The 12,935-nt window shown below is 53.2% G+C and overlaps 4 protein-coding genes across 4 annotated transcripts; 2 read left to right on the plus strand and 2 right to left on the minus strand.

Moving 5' to 3' along the window:
- KRP23_94 (ATP-binding cassette sub-family D member 3) lies at positions 1 to 2,026 on the minus strand (the record flags this gene model as incomplete). The annotated part of the gene is made up of 2 exons (XM_067894872.1): positions 1 to 66; positions 140 to 2,026. 2 exons carry the CDS (start codon positions 2,024 to 2,026, stop codon positions 1 to 3), a joined length of 1,953 nt encoding a protein of 650 aa, XP_067750649.1.
- Positions 2,027 to 6,416: 4,390 nt separating this feature from the next.
- KRP23_95 (uncharacterized protein) lies at positions 6,417 to 6,869 on the plus strand (the record flags this gene model as incomplete). The annotated part of the gene is made up of 1 exon (XM_067894982.1): positions 6,417 to 6,869. The coding sequence occupies one exon, from the start codon at positions 6,417 to 6,419 to the stop codon at positions 6,867 to 6,869; it is 453 nt and encodes a 150-aa protein (XP_067750650.1).
- An 81-nt stretch (positions 6,870 to 6,950) lies between these two features.
- Positions 6,951 to 9,305, plus strand: KRP23_96 (Mitogen-activated protein kinase kinase kinase 2; the record flags this gene model as incomplete). Its single annotated transcript, XM_067895096.1, has 6 exons — positions 6,951 to 8,210; positions 8,276 to 8,430; positions 8,501 to 8,575; positions 8,647 to 8,762; positions 8,824 to 9,186; positions 9,253 to 9,305. The coding sequence occupies 6 exons, from the start codon at positions 6,951 to 6,953 to the stop codon at positions 9,303 to 9,305; spliced, it is 2,022 nt and encodes a 673-aa protein (XP_067750651.1).
- A 552-nt stretch (positions 9,306 to 9,857) lies between these two features.
- KRP23_97 (Secreted RxLR effector protein) lies at positions 9,858 to 11,045 on the minus strand (the record flags this gene model as incomplete). The annotated part of the gene is made up of 1 exon (XM_067895847.1): positions 9,858 to 11,045. The coding sequence occupies one exon, from the start codon at positions 11,043 to 11,045 to the stop codon at positions 9,858 to 9,860; it is 1,188 nt and encodes a 395-aa protein (XP_067750652.1).
- Positions 11,046 to 12,935: the final 1,890 nt, after the last annotated feature.

Here is a 12,935-nt window from a genome sequence, read left to right on the forward strand (position 1 = left end):
TCACGAGCCAAAGATGCCATCGACTTCTTCGATTCGTTTGAACTGGTAGTTGCCTCGTCCATCAAACTGTTCATGTCAAACAACGATAACCAAGCGTCAGCCCTGCAGTCACGTCATTTTACAATAGTGCAGCACTCACCTGGAGAACAAACTCGTGATACTTCCACAGCGACCTGCGATGCGACACTGTAAACAGCGTGATGTTCTGCTCGCGACAGTAGCTGTACATTGCACCTTCGACGTCGACGCTCACGGCCGAAGTGCACTCGTCCAAGATGGCGAACTGCGGCTTGTGGTAGAGCAAGCGCGCCATAGCCAGCCGTTGCTTCTCCCCACCTGACAACACGTCCGTCCAGTCGCGCACAACATCCCAGCCGCCTTCGCGTTCGACTAAGTGGCGCAGCTGAACCTTCTCGAGGAAGTGCATGAGGTCCTCATCGCAGTGGCCTGCTGCGTGGAAGTCGTTCCGCGAGTGAGGGTAGAGCACCTGGTCACGGAGACTCCCCAAGGTCAGATACGGACGTTGAGGGATGTAGAACAGTCCGCTGCGCCGCGGTTTGGTCAACTTGCCCCCACAAAGCGGCCAGAGCTCGCCCAAAGTCCGGAACAGCGAGCTCTTCCCACATCCATTCGGCCCCGCGACCACAACGTTCATCCCAGTCGTGACCTTCAGGTTGAGTGACGAGACCAGCACGTCTCCGTTCGGAGCCACCAAAGGCACATTCTCGAACTGGATCACATGGTCACAATAATGCAGCTCCCCCGTCGTCCACTGCAGCGCAAGCTTCGGTTTGACAGCGTCAGTCTCCACAAGGGAGCGCTGGCAATTGCCATCGCTGAGGTCCGCTAAGACGTCCATGAGCTCCGTGATCCGAGCGGTGAAGCTGGCGAGGCGCGTGAGCTCCCGACCCGACAGTACCAGGCGTCCTGTGGCCTCTGCCAAGTTGACCATCATCTTGCCCGACCGAAAGTAGTCCTCCATGCGCTCTGCATACGTCAAGCCAGCGAGCCGCGCACCCGAAGGATCCATGAACGGCTTGGAGACGACGTAGTAGCCGACCACAATCGCCAGGTACTTGGCCACGATGGTGTCAATGGCACCCACCGCGATTCGGAACTGTCGACCCGAACGGATCCGATCGATTAGCCGGTGGAACGACTCGTCCAGGATGCCTTTCTCCCGGGCGTTCCCATTGTAGAAGGCGATCTCCTCACTGTGCGTGGTCAGCCGCGAGTTCATGAAGCGAAAGGCGCCTTCCGCCTGTTGCTCTGCAGTCGTGAAGCGGCCCATTGGCTGCCTCAACCACGTGAGGAACACCCCCGACGTCATTAAGTAGCTCAACATGATCGCGGGAGCCTGAACACCAACGGACGATGTCAACTTAGCGGAGTATATGGCGATATCCAGTAGGGGCTTGGACACGTTCAAGTAGAGCTCCGTCACTGAGTTGCTAAAGCGTTCGACGTCGACCGTCAGCAGCTGATCAGTGTTGGAGACGCGGCTGTCCAGGTTGGCCACCTTGTAGTACACGAAGCCCTGGAGGTACTGGTCGTACAGGTGCTGGGTCAGTCTCGCCCGGAAACGCAGACTCAACTCGGTTTGGCCGTACTTCAGCAGACAATTGACGCACGACATGGGCAGCATGACCGCCATGAAGCGACGCAGCTGGCGCATGAAATCCTGCTGCGAGCGAGACACGATAGCTCGCTCGATGGACGTGAACAGGTGCAGCACCGTGACGTCGAAGGACGTTTTGGCCGCCAGCATGACGGCCACCAACGCTGCAAACCCCACTTCAGCCGTGAATGGGCCAGGCACAATCACTCGGAACAGGCGAAGGAACCGACGGTAGAAGTCGCCATTCACCGCCGCCTTCAGTTGACCAGGTTGCTTTCGCGCCGTCACGGACGCCGACTCTTGATATGAAGAATTGACCTTCCGACGTCCATTTTCACGGATCGCTAACGCCAACCCGACCAACGCGCTGACGCTGGCGACTGCACTTGACTTGGACTGCACTGCCATGGAGTCGCAGTTCACTTGCTGCCTGGAGATCACTTGGAATTGTGAGCTGGAAGTGCACAAACACGACTATTCCGTCAAGTCGACAGGATGAGCTGGGGCAAGCAAAGCTCGCGACATCGTGGGGGGCTGCCTCCCTTTGCCCCCTTTGATGACCGAGCACTTTCATCACAGACGAATCAAGCAGCAACGCAGCATCCTCGTGTTCGGGGGCGGTTTTTTTTCATGCTTTCATCGGCTATTTTTTATTGCGTGCATTTTCGGTTTCTTTTTATTCCCCGCCAGCTATTTTCCATGCGGAGGGTGATATTGTATGCCACCGGTGTTATTGTATGCCACCGGCTAAATTGTATGTCAGATTTTAACACAAGATTTTTTTGGAGAGGTGGGTGGAACAACTCCTTTTTTCTAGTGTTTTCTGTTTTATCTTCTTTTTCTGAGTTTTTTGCTTTGAATGAAATGCAGGCATACAAATGTAGACGCGGTAGTGCACACACTACTTACCGATCAGCTTCGAACAATGATGTGCCCCATCCGAAACGAGTAGTTGATCATAGTGGCAAGCTCTTCAGCCTCATATTCTTCCTCTTTCTCAATTTCGTGAAAATCCACATCCCAGTGACGTTTACCACCGCGCAAAAACGGTGGCTTGATTGTTCCGACGAAGTCCCGACTGATTTCAACACCATCGTCACCTGTGTTGGTCCAGGTTCCCAGAACACTCCAGTTGATAACACTCGCGGGCTTATCGACTAATCTCTTGATCAGTGCGGTCATACTATATTGTGACCTCCTGAGACCGTCGCGTTCCAGACACTTAGCTTTCTTTCGAGGACGCCCAGGCGGTCTACGAGTTGGCAAACCCCGGAGCATTGCGCTCAAATCCACTGCGTCCACTAGCTTTAAACAAGCTAGTACGTGTGCGCACAGCCATCCAGATTGGTAAAACGACTTGCAGTCGCATTTGAACTTTTGGCGAATTGTCTTGATTTCATCCACACACCAAGACGGAGAATCCCAGTTATGCTCAAACGACACTCGCTCGAGAATTGTCACGCGGTGGAGAGATAGATATCGAAGCTGAACGTTTTCGATCTTCTCGTGTGCTCTCATATTTCCGCCGAGAGAACGCTTATACAGCTTTGTTCGTGCTGTATCGACGTTAAGACCGTGCACGTTGTCATCTTGAACCACGTAGTAATCAGCGTTGAAGTAGTACTCGCCGATGCAAAGGATTGCTCGTTTCGATTTTCCTCGGTGCTTCGGAAAGTGGTTCTCATGAGCACAAAGGTTCATTGCAGCTTGGAGTATCTCTGCTCCGACCGGGCCACTTGCGTAGTGACATATGATTTCCGAGCCAAAGTCCATGGCGCATTGCGTTAGAATTCTTGGCAACGTCCCGGCTAATACATGGCCAGTAGCAGCGCGAAGGTGCATGACACTACTTGCTTTGATGGCGTGATGATGGGACTCTATTGGGTTTTGGTTGGGCACGATCCCAGGCTCGTCACTGGCTGTGTAGAACCACAGATCCCACGGATCAACGAGGTATTGGTCCTCTAACCAATGAGCGTATTCCGTTTCCCCTAGAGCAGCCCAATTCGATGTTACCAGGTTAGATAGTGCTTCGAATTGGTCGAACGACCGCGACAGACTCAGATAGTCGAGCTGCGGCTTGATGATGTTCTCGTAGCGGTCAGAGTCTGTTAGAAGGCTCTTCTTTCGTCGAGCATTTCGATCCAAATGTGGCCAACAGTTCAACAGCTTAATGTCCGGCCACACCTGGCGGAATGCATTTGCAATCTCCGAAGAATGATCCATTGATCCAAACGGTACGTCCAGGATTCCCCCGAAAAATTCCTTGGTGCGATCCTTGACGACTGTAAAAAGTCGAACGTATGCGTACGCGGTCTCAGTCCGAACGAACATGAACGCAGCCGGGTAAAACTTTTGCTGATATTGGTGTGTTGCAGTATATCTCACTCCATATGTTCCGAAGGAGACAAGGGTCCAACCACCAAAATGAAGCTTGTACGTTCCATCGGTGGCCATGAGTACTTCTTTCCGTTGGCCCAACAACATGCGAGTAACCGTTCGAAATAATCGCCTCGATGTGAAGATAATCCCCACGGAAGTCTGTCCAATCTCCAATGCGTCCGTAAAGATGTCTAAAACGAGCAGTTCGTTCTGGTATTGCAAGGGCTGGTGGCTAACCCGGAGCGCGTCATCCTCCACAAAGTACCTCATATCCTTGAAAAATGTGGTCTTGGTAAAGCACATTCTTGGCGATGCCCACTCCATGATGTCTGCATATGTCGTAATGTCAAAATCACCTCGCTTTCGGAGTTTATGCGCTCGGTTTTTCAGTTGTGTAACTGAAGGCAGCAAAGTCAATGTATCTTCATTGTCGATGTACTTTGTTTGCAGTGTGATCAAGCACTGACGCGGGCCCTGACCACCAAGAAGTAGGTTGTCAATCTCCGAAAGGAACGGCTTGTGGATGCCAGTGCGCTGCGCCATCACAGCCACTTTTGCGGTAGTGTGAATCCCACTTCGAAAAAGGCGGAACTGTCCGTTGCGCTCTTTCTTAATTCGAGCTTCTGCAGTGCAATCAACATGAGTTGTACACGACAATCGCGTGGAGAAGCGACTGTTGCCGGTTACAGAAAATCGAGCGTTCTCCAACCCGTCGAGCTGCGCCCGGGCTTCGGCCTTCGTTATGAATGTGACTGGGTGAACAAACTCTTCTCGACTGTGAGGTATGCTGGATCCGGATTCCATGCTCGCTACGAGAGATACACCTTCGTGTTCTTCGCCACCACTCGCGTACGAATAATTGCTGTCACTAGCCGATAGTTCAGCAGCACTTGCGCTTGTATGGCTCTGCAACAGTTCATTACCGCTGCCACTGCTTCCAATTGATGCAGGTGGTTGTCGTCGCGGGGTTACTTCACATGCAAAGTCCTCGCTTTCGCTGGATGACGAAGCTATCACAGGTTGGCTAGTCGGAGTCGGTGTACTACTATCTTCACGCGCACTTTGAAGCAATGGCGAGGGCACCGTGGTAGCGGGTTGAGTCGTGGGAATGTCGCTGCTGCTTGACGACAGTGACCGCCGTGAACTACTTTGAGCATCACTGACACGGGGCGGTGATTGCGAGGGTACGGCCGTCGCCGGTTGAGTGTTGGGGACGTCGCTGCTGATAGCTGACACCAACCGGCGGGAATGCCTTCTTTGAGCTCTACGCGAGCGTATGGAGCCTAGCGGGTCACAACAAGCGGAGCAACTTGACAGCAAGGGAAGATGCGGAAAGCTGATGTGGTGGGAGGCTTCTGTTGTGGCTGGATCGGTTGGAACTTGAGCGGTTAGTCTATAGGCAGACTGCTTTGAGGCTAATTTGAAAGTGAGCAAGACTCCAACGAGAGAACACAAACGCATGTCAGCGTGAGCAGCCGACGGAGACGTCAGCTGCAAAGGCGCTCTATATTGGAAGGATAGCGCACGAATGTCATTTGTTTTCAGTTATTGAGCTTCAGAAAATTCTTTGTGGTATATTATCTGGATTTAGTAGAAACCGCATTGTAAGCAGCACAGATAATTTTTTAACGCCAGAAAGAAATTTGACTTAAACGTTACTACCCTACAATGTACTGAAACGAACAAAATGAAATTTGCAATGAATGAAATTTTCTGGCTACAACCCAATCAGAATCAATCGCTATCCTCAGATTCGTCGTCGCTTGATTGGCTATAATAGCCTGCAAGATTTGGGCTTGGCGTGGTGGAGTTGAAGTTGTCGACGAATTCCGGTGTCCTTGGTCGGCGCGGCGATGGAAAGCCCCACATCTCTTCGTCCTCCGTGTCGGAAGCGGATTCAGAGACCAGCTCGCGGCCCTGTCTGATCCGGCGCAGCGAGGTCGTTAGCATATCGATCTCGCGCGCTTGGCGTCGGATCGTCTCTTCAGCATCGCGAAGCTGTTGTCGAAGGCGCCGGATGCCGTCGTAGGCATCGTTGACGGCGGAGCGAATGTGCCTGAGAGCTCGCATGGCAAATGCGAAGTGAACATCGCCTCCGCTCCGCCGAGCAGAGATTTCATAGAGAACATATCGTCAGATAAAGTATGATATTATCAAGTAATTTCTATGTAAAATTCCAATCAGTTTCCAAAACGTGCACTTCTTGCCCTTTCGTCTCTGTGCATCCTCATTTGAACGCTACATCAATTTCGTACAGCTACGAAATCAATAATAGTCATCGAAATACAATGTAACTGCACTCATGGAAAAAAGCCACCGGTAATAGAAAGTAGCCGGTGGCGACATGAAAAGAAGCTTTTCCCCTCGTGTTCATTTCGAGTTCATTTCGAGATTCATCGACAACCGCACACGAGCGATGCAGGTGGTGCTCCTGACAATCACCACCTTGACACTCATCTTGTCGCTCGTCGACGCCGCGCGGCTGGTGTTCTCCACCAGTGCGAGCCTCTCCGCCGAGCACATCAACTACTCGGCCGACGAGACTCAGCGGTGCTACTCCATGTCGTGCTTCGACAACAAGGCCGCGTTCGTGTCGTGGGAGGACCTCGCCAGTGACGGGCGCCTCGTTTTCTACGACGGCGACGGCTGCACAGGTTCGTACGTCAAAGGGTACGACAAATCCTCCTGGGCGCTCGAGTTCTCCACCGTGGGCTTCAAGGGCAAGACGAGCTCCTTCATGGTCTGGCAGTACAGCGTCTACCCTGTGAACGGACTAGTGGACATTTGTGAGGAAAGCGCCATCGTGAACAATAGTTCGTCAAGTGGCAGCGGAGAGGCAGGTATCATCGCCAATGCTTCTGCAACGTAGGCAGCTTCACATTGTACTGGTAGCGCTAGCCAACGCTCCGGCATTGTCGTAAATGAAGCCATTTCGTGTCAAGCGTGGCGGATGCGTGTCAAGTCGCAGCTAACCGAAATGCGCTTGAACCGACGCGCGCCCGCCCAGCAGATCACTTCAAGCTGCGCCTCCAGCGGCCAAGTCGCCTGTTTGCCGCGGATTGGGCTCCGATACCGCAGTCTCTCGATGAAGGGCGGATCTGCTCCAAGTGTGGCGGCTTCCCTGGACGAAGAGGACGCCAAAGTGTCTGCTGCAGTGCAACGGACGCCCCACGACGACTCGAGCACGACCGAATCCGACGGATCGAGCGAGAGGCGAAAGGGTGCCATGTCCGCGTCCGGATCGGACAATGAACCTGCAGGTACCAGTGGCGCGCCATTGAGTCATCGAGCGGTGGATGCTTTGCGCCAATCGCCAGTGGTGGAGATGCACCGCAGCTCGAGCGGACGCAATCTGAGGCTCAAACACCTCTCTCTGGCCGACGGAGCGCTGCTCTCGGCGCCAAACGCGCTGACGCCTCGAGCACCGTCCGGACGGAGGCCTGAAAGCAGGCAACGACTGTATAGCGCCGACTGCAACAACAACAACAATGGACCTGGGAACAATGACAGTCTTCTGCAACGCAGCAGCAGTTTCTCCATCTCGGCTCATGTCCTGAAAGACCTCGAGCGGGTGAGATCCGCTACGGACCCGGAAGGACTCGCAGAGCTGTGTGAAAAGCCAGAGACTGCTGCGAGGGGCAGCGATGACGACCAGCAGCATGGATACAGCAGCGACGAGAGCGACGAGATCCACTGGGACGCACACGGCCACGTATCACACAACAACTCGGAAGCACACGGGCAACCGGCCGAGGAAGAGCAGGTCGAAGCCAAAGCCATGTCGAACTTTGGACTGTGGGGGAACGCTTCCAAGAGCAAACGCTTACCGGACGCGATTATCTTCTCAGGGTCCGGCGTGGAGCAAGCCAAGCCAGTCAGCCACAGCAGGATGCAGTCTTTGGGGGCTAAAGGTAGTACGCAAACCCAGCCTCCAACGGCTCGAGAAATGGTTTCGCAGCTGAATGCGACGCACCCACATCTAGCAGCTCTGTCAGCGCTGGATATCCCAAAGTCGATGTCTCTCACACGCTCGACATCGCCACGGATCGGACGGTCGCCGTTCTCGTCGTTACCAGACACTTCCCTTCGACGAGCAGCAACAGAGCGGACAAACAACCAGCAAGTGGAGGCAGAAACAAACTTTTCTGGCCGTAACCCGATTACGCAGTGGAAGCGGGGTGAGCTCATTGGCGAGGGTACCTTTGGAAAGGTACGACGTACGTTGCGCTGGCAGCACTACAGGCTTTAACCCTTCATACTCTTGTGGTACGTCAGGTCTACAAAGGCCTGAACATTTCTACAGGCGAGCTCTTTGCACTGAAGGAAATTGAGATCCACTCCAGCCCCAACGCCGACCAGGTCACCCAGATGCAGAAACTCGGCGAGGAGATCGAAGTCATGAATAATCTCAGCCACAAGCACATTGTTCGGTGTGTTCAGCGTCCTTTGTGCGCTCTGCTCAGCACGGCTAGCTCTAATGTATTTTCCCTCCGTGTCTAGCTACAAGGGGAGCCACAGAGCGGCAAACCATTTCTTCATTTTCATGGAGTACGTTCCGGGTGGGTCGATAGCCAGGTGCGTGGCCGCCAATACTGGATCATCCTCCTGCTCTTGAAAGTCGCTGACTTGTCCATGCTGCGAATCAGTATGCTTAAGCAGTTCGACGCCTTCAGTGAAGACCTTATTCGGATATTCACTCGGCAAATCGTGCACGGGGTCATTTATCTGCATCAAATGGGCATCATCCACCGCGACATCAAAGGTTAGCTGGGTAAACTCGGGTTTCTCGAGTGATATTCTCTTATGGTGCTGTCATTTTTCAGGCGCCAACGTCTTGGTGAACGAGCAAGGCGTGTCCAAGCTAGCTGACTTCGGTTGTTCGAAGCAAATCCCGCAGATGTTGACTACGAGTCTGGAGGAATCTCTGCGCTCGATTCGGGGCTCCATTCCGTGGATGGCGCCCGAGATAGTGAAGCAAACTGGCCATGGATACAAGGCGGACATTTGGAGTATCGGAGCGACCGTGATTGAAATGGCGACGGCAAAACATCCGTGGCCGCACTGTCATAACGGCCTCGCAGTCATGTACACCATCGCGATGGCTACTTCTCCACCGCCGCTGCCTGAGCATTTATCGCCCGACGCGAGATCGTTTCTCCGGCGCTGCTTCTGTATCGACCCGGAAGGTAACCGACCTACTCGTGCAGCGATGTTTCCTATGCACTACTGACTGTTTACGTTGCTGGAAACAGAGCGAGCGACGGCATTAGAGCTCGCTGAGCACGCGTTCTTGGCCCAGAAGTAGGTGTAACAATACGAGTAGCGGCACAAGCCAAGCAACAAGAAAACATCCTAGAAATATTGCAAACAAAGAACCATCTTAACAATAAAAATCGACCTAAGATTCACGAAAATTGACCTTCCGTACCCTCGGAAGCCTTCACAGTTGACCTACAGATGCTTCAAAAACGTTTTCATTCAGCACGGCGCAACGGTGCTACTCGCTGACTGGCTGCTGGGACAACAAAAGTCGAGCGGCAGATTGGTCAGGCATCCCATTGGGTACCAGGATCGCTTTCTACGCAAAGCTCGGAATGCCAGGGCAGATACGCAGTCGACGACACGAAGTCATTGGGAGAAATGGACTTTGCGCGTGTCCACTTGTCAGGAGACGTCTCGCCCCCTATGGTGTGGCAGTCGGCGGGGTTCTCAAGTATTTGCTACGAGAACGCCCCGATTCTGACAGCAGACCAGCTGGATTTGCTCAATGCTCGCCCCTCGACAGCGAATTCCAGTGCTGATGTTAAACGGATATGAATCACAAATGCTGGTAACGTCGAGTATGTCTTACGTAGTGTTAATTTGCTTCTTTTGCCAGTAACTGCAAGAATCTCTCGTAGTACGGGTAGTTTGGACTCGTCGTCAGCGCAGATTTCTCCAGGCCCAGTATTTTCTCAACGTACTCTTTTGGTCTATTCGCCGAGGCCCAGATCTCCACGTTGATATTAATCTCTGCTGGGCTGGCTTCGCTGCCAATCTTGACCTCCTTACCGCTGCTGCTCAACTTGAACATTTCGTCGTCATACATCGTTGCATACCGCACGTACGACATGAGCGAGCTCCTCTTTTTGAGAAGAGTATACGACATTTCATCGAGCTGGTAGAGTCCCCAGAGTTGGTGCGTGGTGACTCCCGCGGACAGCCATCTGTCCATCTTACGCCCTTCAATACCATGCAGGAAGTTCTTGTAGTACTTGTAGTTTTCACTTCCCTGACGCGCATTTTTAGATCGAACATCGAGATTCAGCACTTTCCGCACGTACCAGCTAGGCCTCTCTGCCGAGATCCAGATCTCCACCTTCGCATTCTTCTCCGCTGTCGAACTCCCAAATTCAAGATTGACATCCTTGTCCTTGTTTCTTAAGCTGATCATCTTGTCGTCATACATCGTCACATAACGCGCGTACGTCTTGAAGCCGTCGCTGTCCTTGAGTTGGGCTGCAAGGATATCATCCAACTTGTTCTCGTTCCATACACTTTGCGTGGAAACCTCTCTGGACAGCATGTCGTCTAGTTTCCGCCCTTCAAGGGCGTACAAGAAATGCTCGTAGTACGCGTAGTTCGGGGAAGCCTTGAGAGAAGCTCCGGATAATCCCTCCAGTCCCAGCGTCTTCCTGACGTGCTCGTCAGACTTTCCGGTATTGAGCCAAAACGTTGTTTTCATCCACTTTGAGATCGCCGGGATAACTCTTTCTTCGTCGTCAATAGACTTGGAGGCTCGTAGTGATCTCCTGCCGTCGACGGTGAAGTAATTGGCGGGAAATTTGTGCTCAGCATCGAGCGAGGTGATTGATGACGTCGGGACTCGGTGAGAGCTTGATGCGAGGGTTCCGGAGGTGGCGAGCTGGCTGAAGACGGCCGCCATCAAAATAATGTAGAGACGCATATTTGGAGACGAACAAGCAGCTGACGAGCTTGAGCTCAAACGAGTGGATTGCGGACTGGTGGTATTGATCCACACTGCTGGGTGCCACCTTGTGCTCATGATTAGATAGCCGATCGTTAGATTACACCTAAGGCTTTGGGAACCGGCTTAATCGGTTCATTCGATTTGAGACCTGAGACAGCGTCCTTCGTTGTATTGGAATCCATTGCGTTTACGCGGCAACCTCTGCATGTTTCCTTCGTACTCAAGGAACAGCGCTAGCGTCTTGAATCTGGCAGTCGTGGACCAGGTCTGACCGTCGAAAAAGATCGTCGTTTGCGATTAGGGCGAGCAGAAGGCAAAAGCCCGTGAAGAGTACACAAATACGTGAACGCCGATCTTGAGTTGTTGGAGAGGAAACTAGCATTTTGGACTCGCATTTGCAGAGTTATATTTTGAAGTCGTAGCATCACGGTTGACGAAAATCAAAACACAACTTTGTCTCGGGTGCTTGAGATCTTCCAAGATAGGGAAAAGAACGCATAAACATCAAATAGAAGGCCACCTTACCACCAATCTCTTCCATCGAGGTCATGATGCTCGTTGTACGACGTGAAAATGAAAGCAGGCAACATATCGTGTCTGGCGGATACAAAATTGTTAGGGGTTCTCCGTCAACTGCTGTCACCAACACATCCTTTGTTTGATCGATTACGTTGGATTACTTGAAGCACTTGGCAACTGCGCGATACAGTTAATGATCGTGTTGGGGCTTTGAGCTTACAAGGATCAATCTTGGCTACAAATTGCCAACACCAACGAAGCATTGCTCAACCTCCACAAGTACCCGGCCAGTTAGTAGCCCGGGGCGTCGAAAACGGCCAGCAAGAGTTTCCTGTAGTCACCGCTGACCTCGCCGTGGATGCGGTCACGGAGCTCCTTGCGGTACGTCTTTTTGTACACGGGGCAGATATCGCGCAGCACCAACTGGTAGCGCACAAGCGCCGCACTCAGCGCGTCTTCGTCCGTGCCGAAGCCCTTCATAGTCTTCTCGAACAGCTCCGACAGTAGCTCAAGTGGCTCCAGCGCCATGCGAACGAGGAAGAGCAGAGCGTCCTCCGCGTCCCCGCCAAACTCCTTCTTCACCGCCTTGATAAGGTCGTTCTTGTGCTTCATCACGTAGGCCGCGTTGACCGCTCGCAAATGCTGCGGTGGACTCGTCACCAGGATACCGATGAACGTGCGCTCGTCCGTGCCCAGGCGGCCTTGTCCGGCCTTGTACAGCGCTTTCGCATCTGCCTCCGCCTTCTGCGGCGTGTGCAGGGCGGGGTTGAACTGCTCCAGCGGGGCCTGCAGAGCGGCCAAGATGACCTTCTTCAGGTCGCCACTGAGCTCCCCGTCTAGGACGGAGCCCAGGTCGTGGCCGAACTTATCGAAGTAGGTTCTCTTCAAGATGGCTAGTTCTACGTTGGTCCTCCCCATGACGATGGGGTAGATGAGTTTCTCCTTGGTCCCGAGCCCCTTGGTGGCTTTGCGGATGATGGCAGCCTCGGCTTCTGGTAGTGGCCGGGAGATGAGCTGCAGTAGGCGGCCGAAGTGGCCCGACGTCTCCCCCTTGAGCACCTTCTTGAGCTCCTTCCCGTACAGTTGCTGGTATCGGACGGAGATGATGTACCGCTGGTCTGCGGACTTGGTCCCGAGAGCGACGATGAGGTTCTTCTCGTTCGTGCCCAGCCCCTTGCAGGCGTCGTGGATGGTTTGGCATGCGTGGTCGATATCCGGCGCAAAGTTGAGCGTGACCCCGTTGTGCACGGCGTGGTTGGCCGGAGGATACAGGTTCAGCATCGGAGCTAATGGAGACTTGGACTTGCGGTACCAGGAGGGAAAATGGAGAATGAGCGAAGTTTAAGTCGAGATGTATTAATAGGTGGGTGCGTTGGCTGACCTGATTTGTAGTGTCTACATGCCGGAAATGAGTGAGTGAGAGCATTTGTAGGCTGACTGTTCTTA

The sequence above is a fragment of the Phytophthora ramorum genome (genome assembly GCF_020800215.1).
Source record: "Phytophthora ramorum isolate Pr-102 chromosome Unknown Phyram_PR-102_s0001, whole genome shotgun sequence".
NCBI classification, from domain to species: domain Eukaryota; phylum Oomycota; class Peronosporomycetes; order Peronosporales; family Peronosporaceae; genus Phytophthora; species Phytophthora ramorum.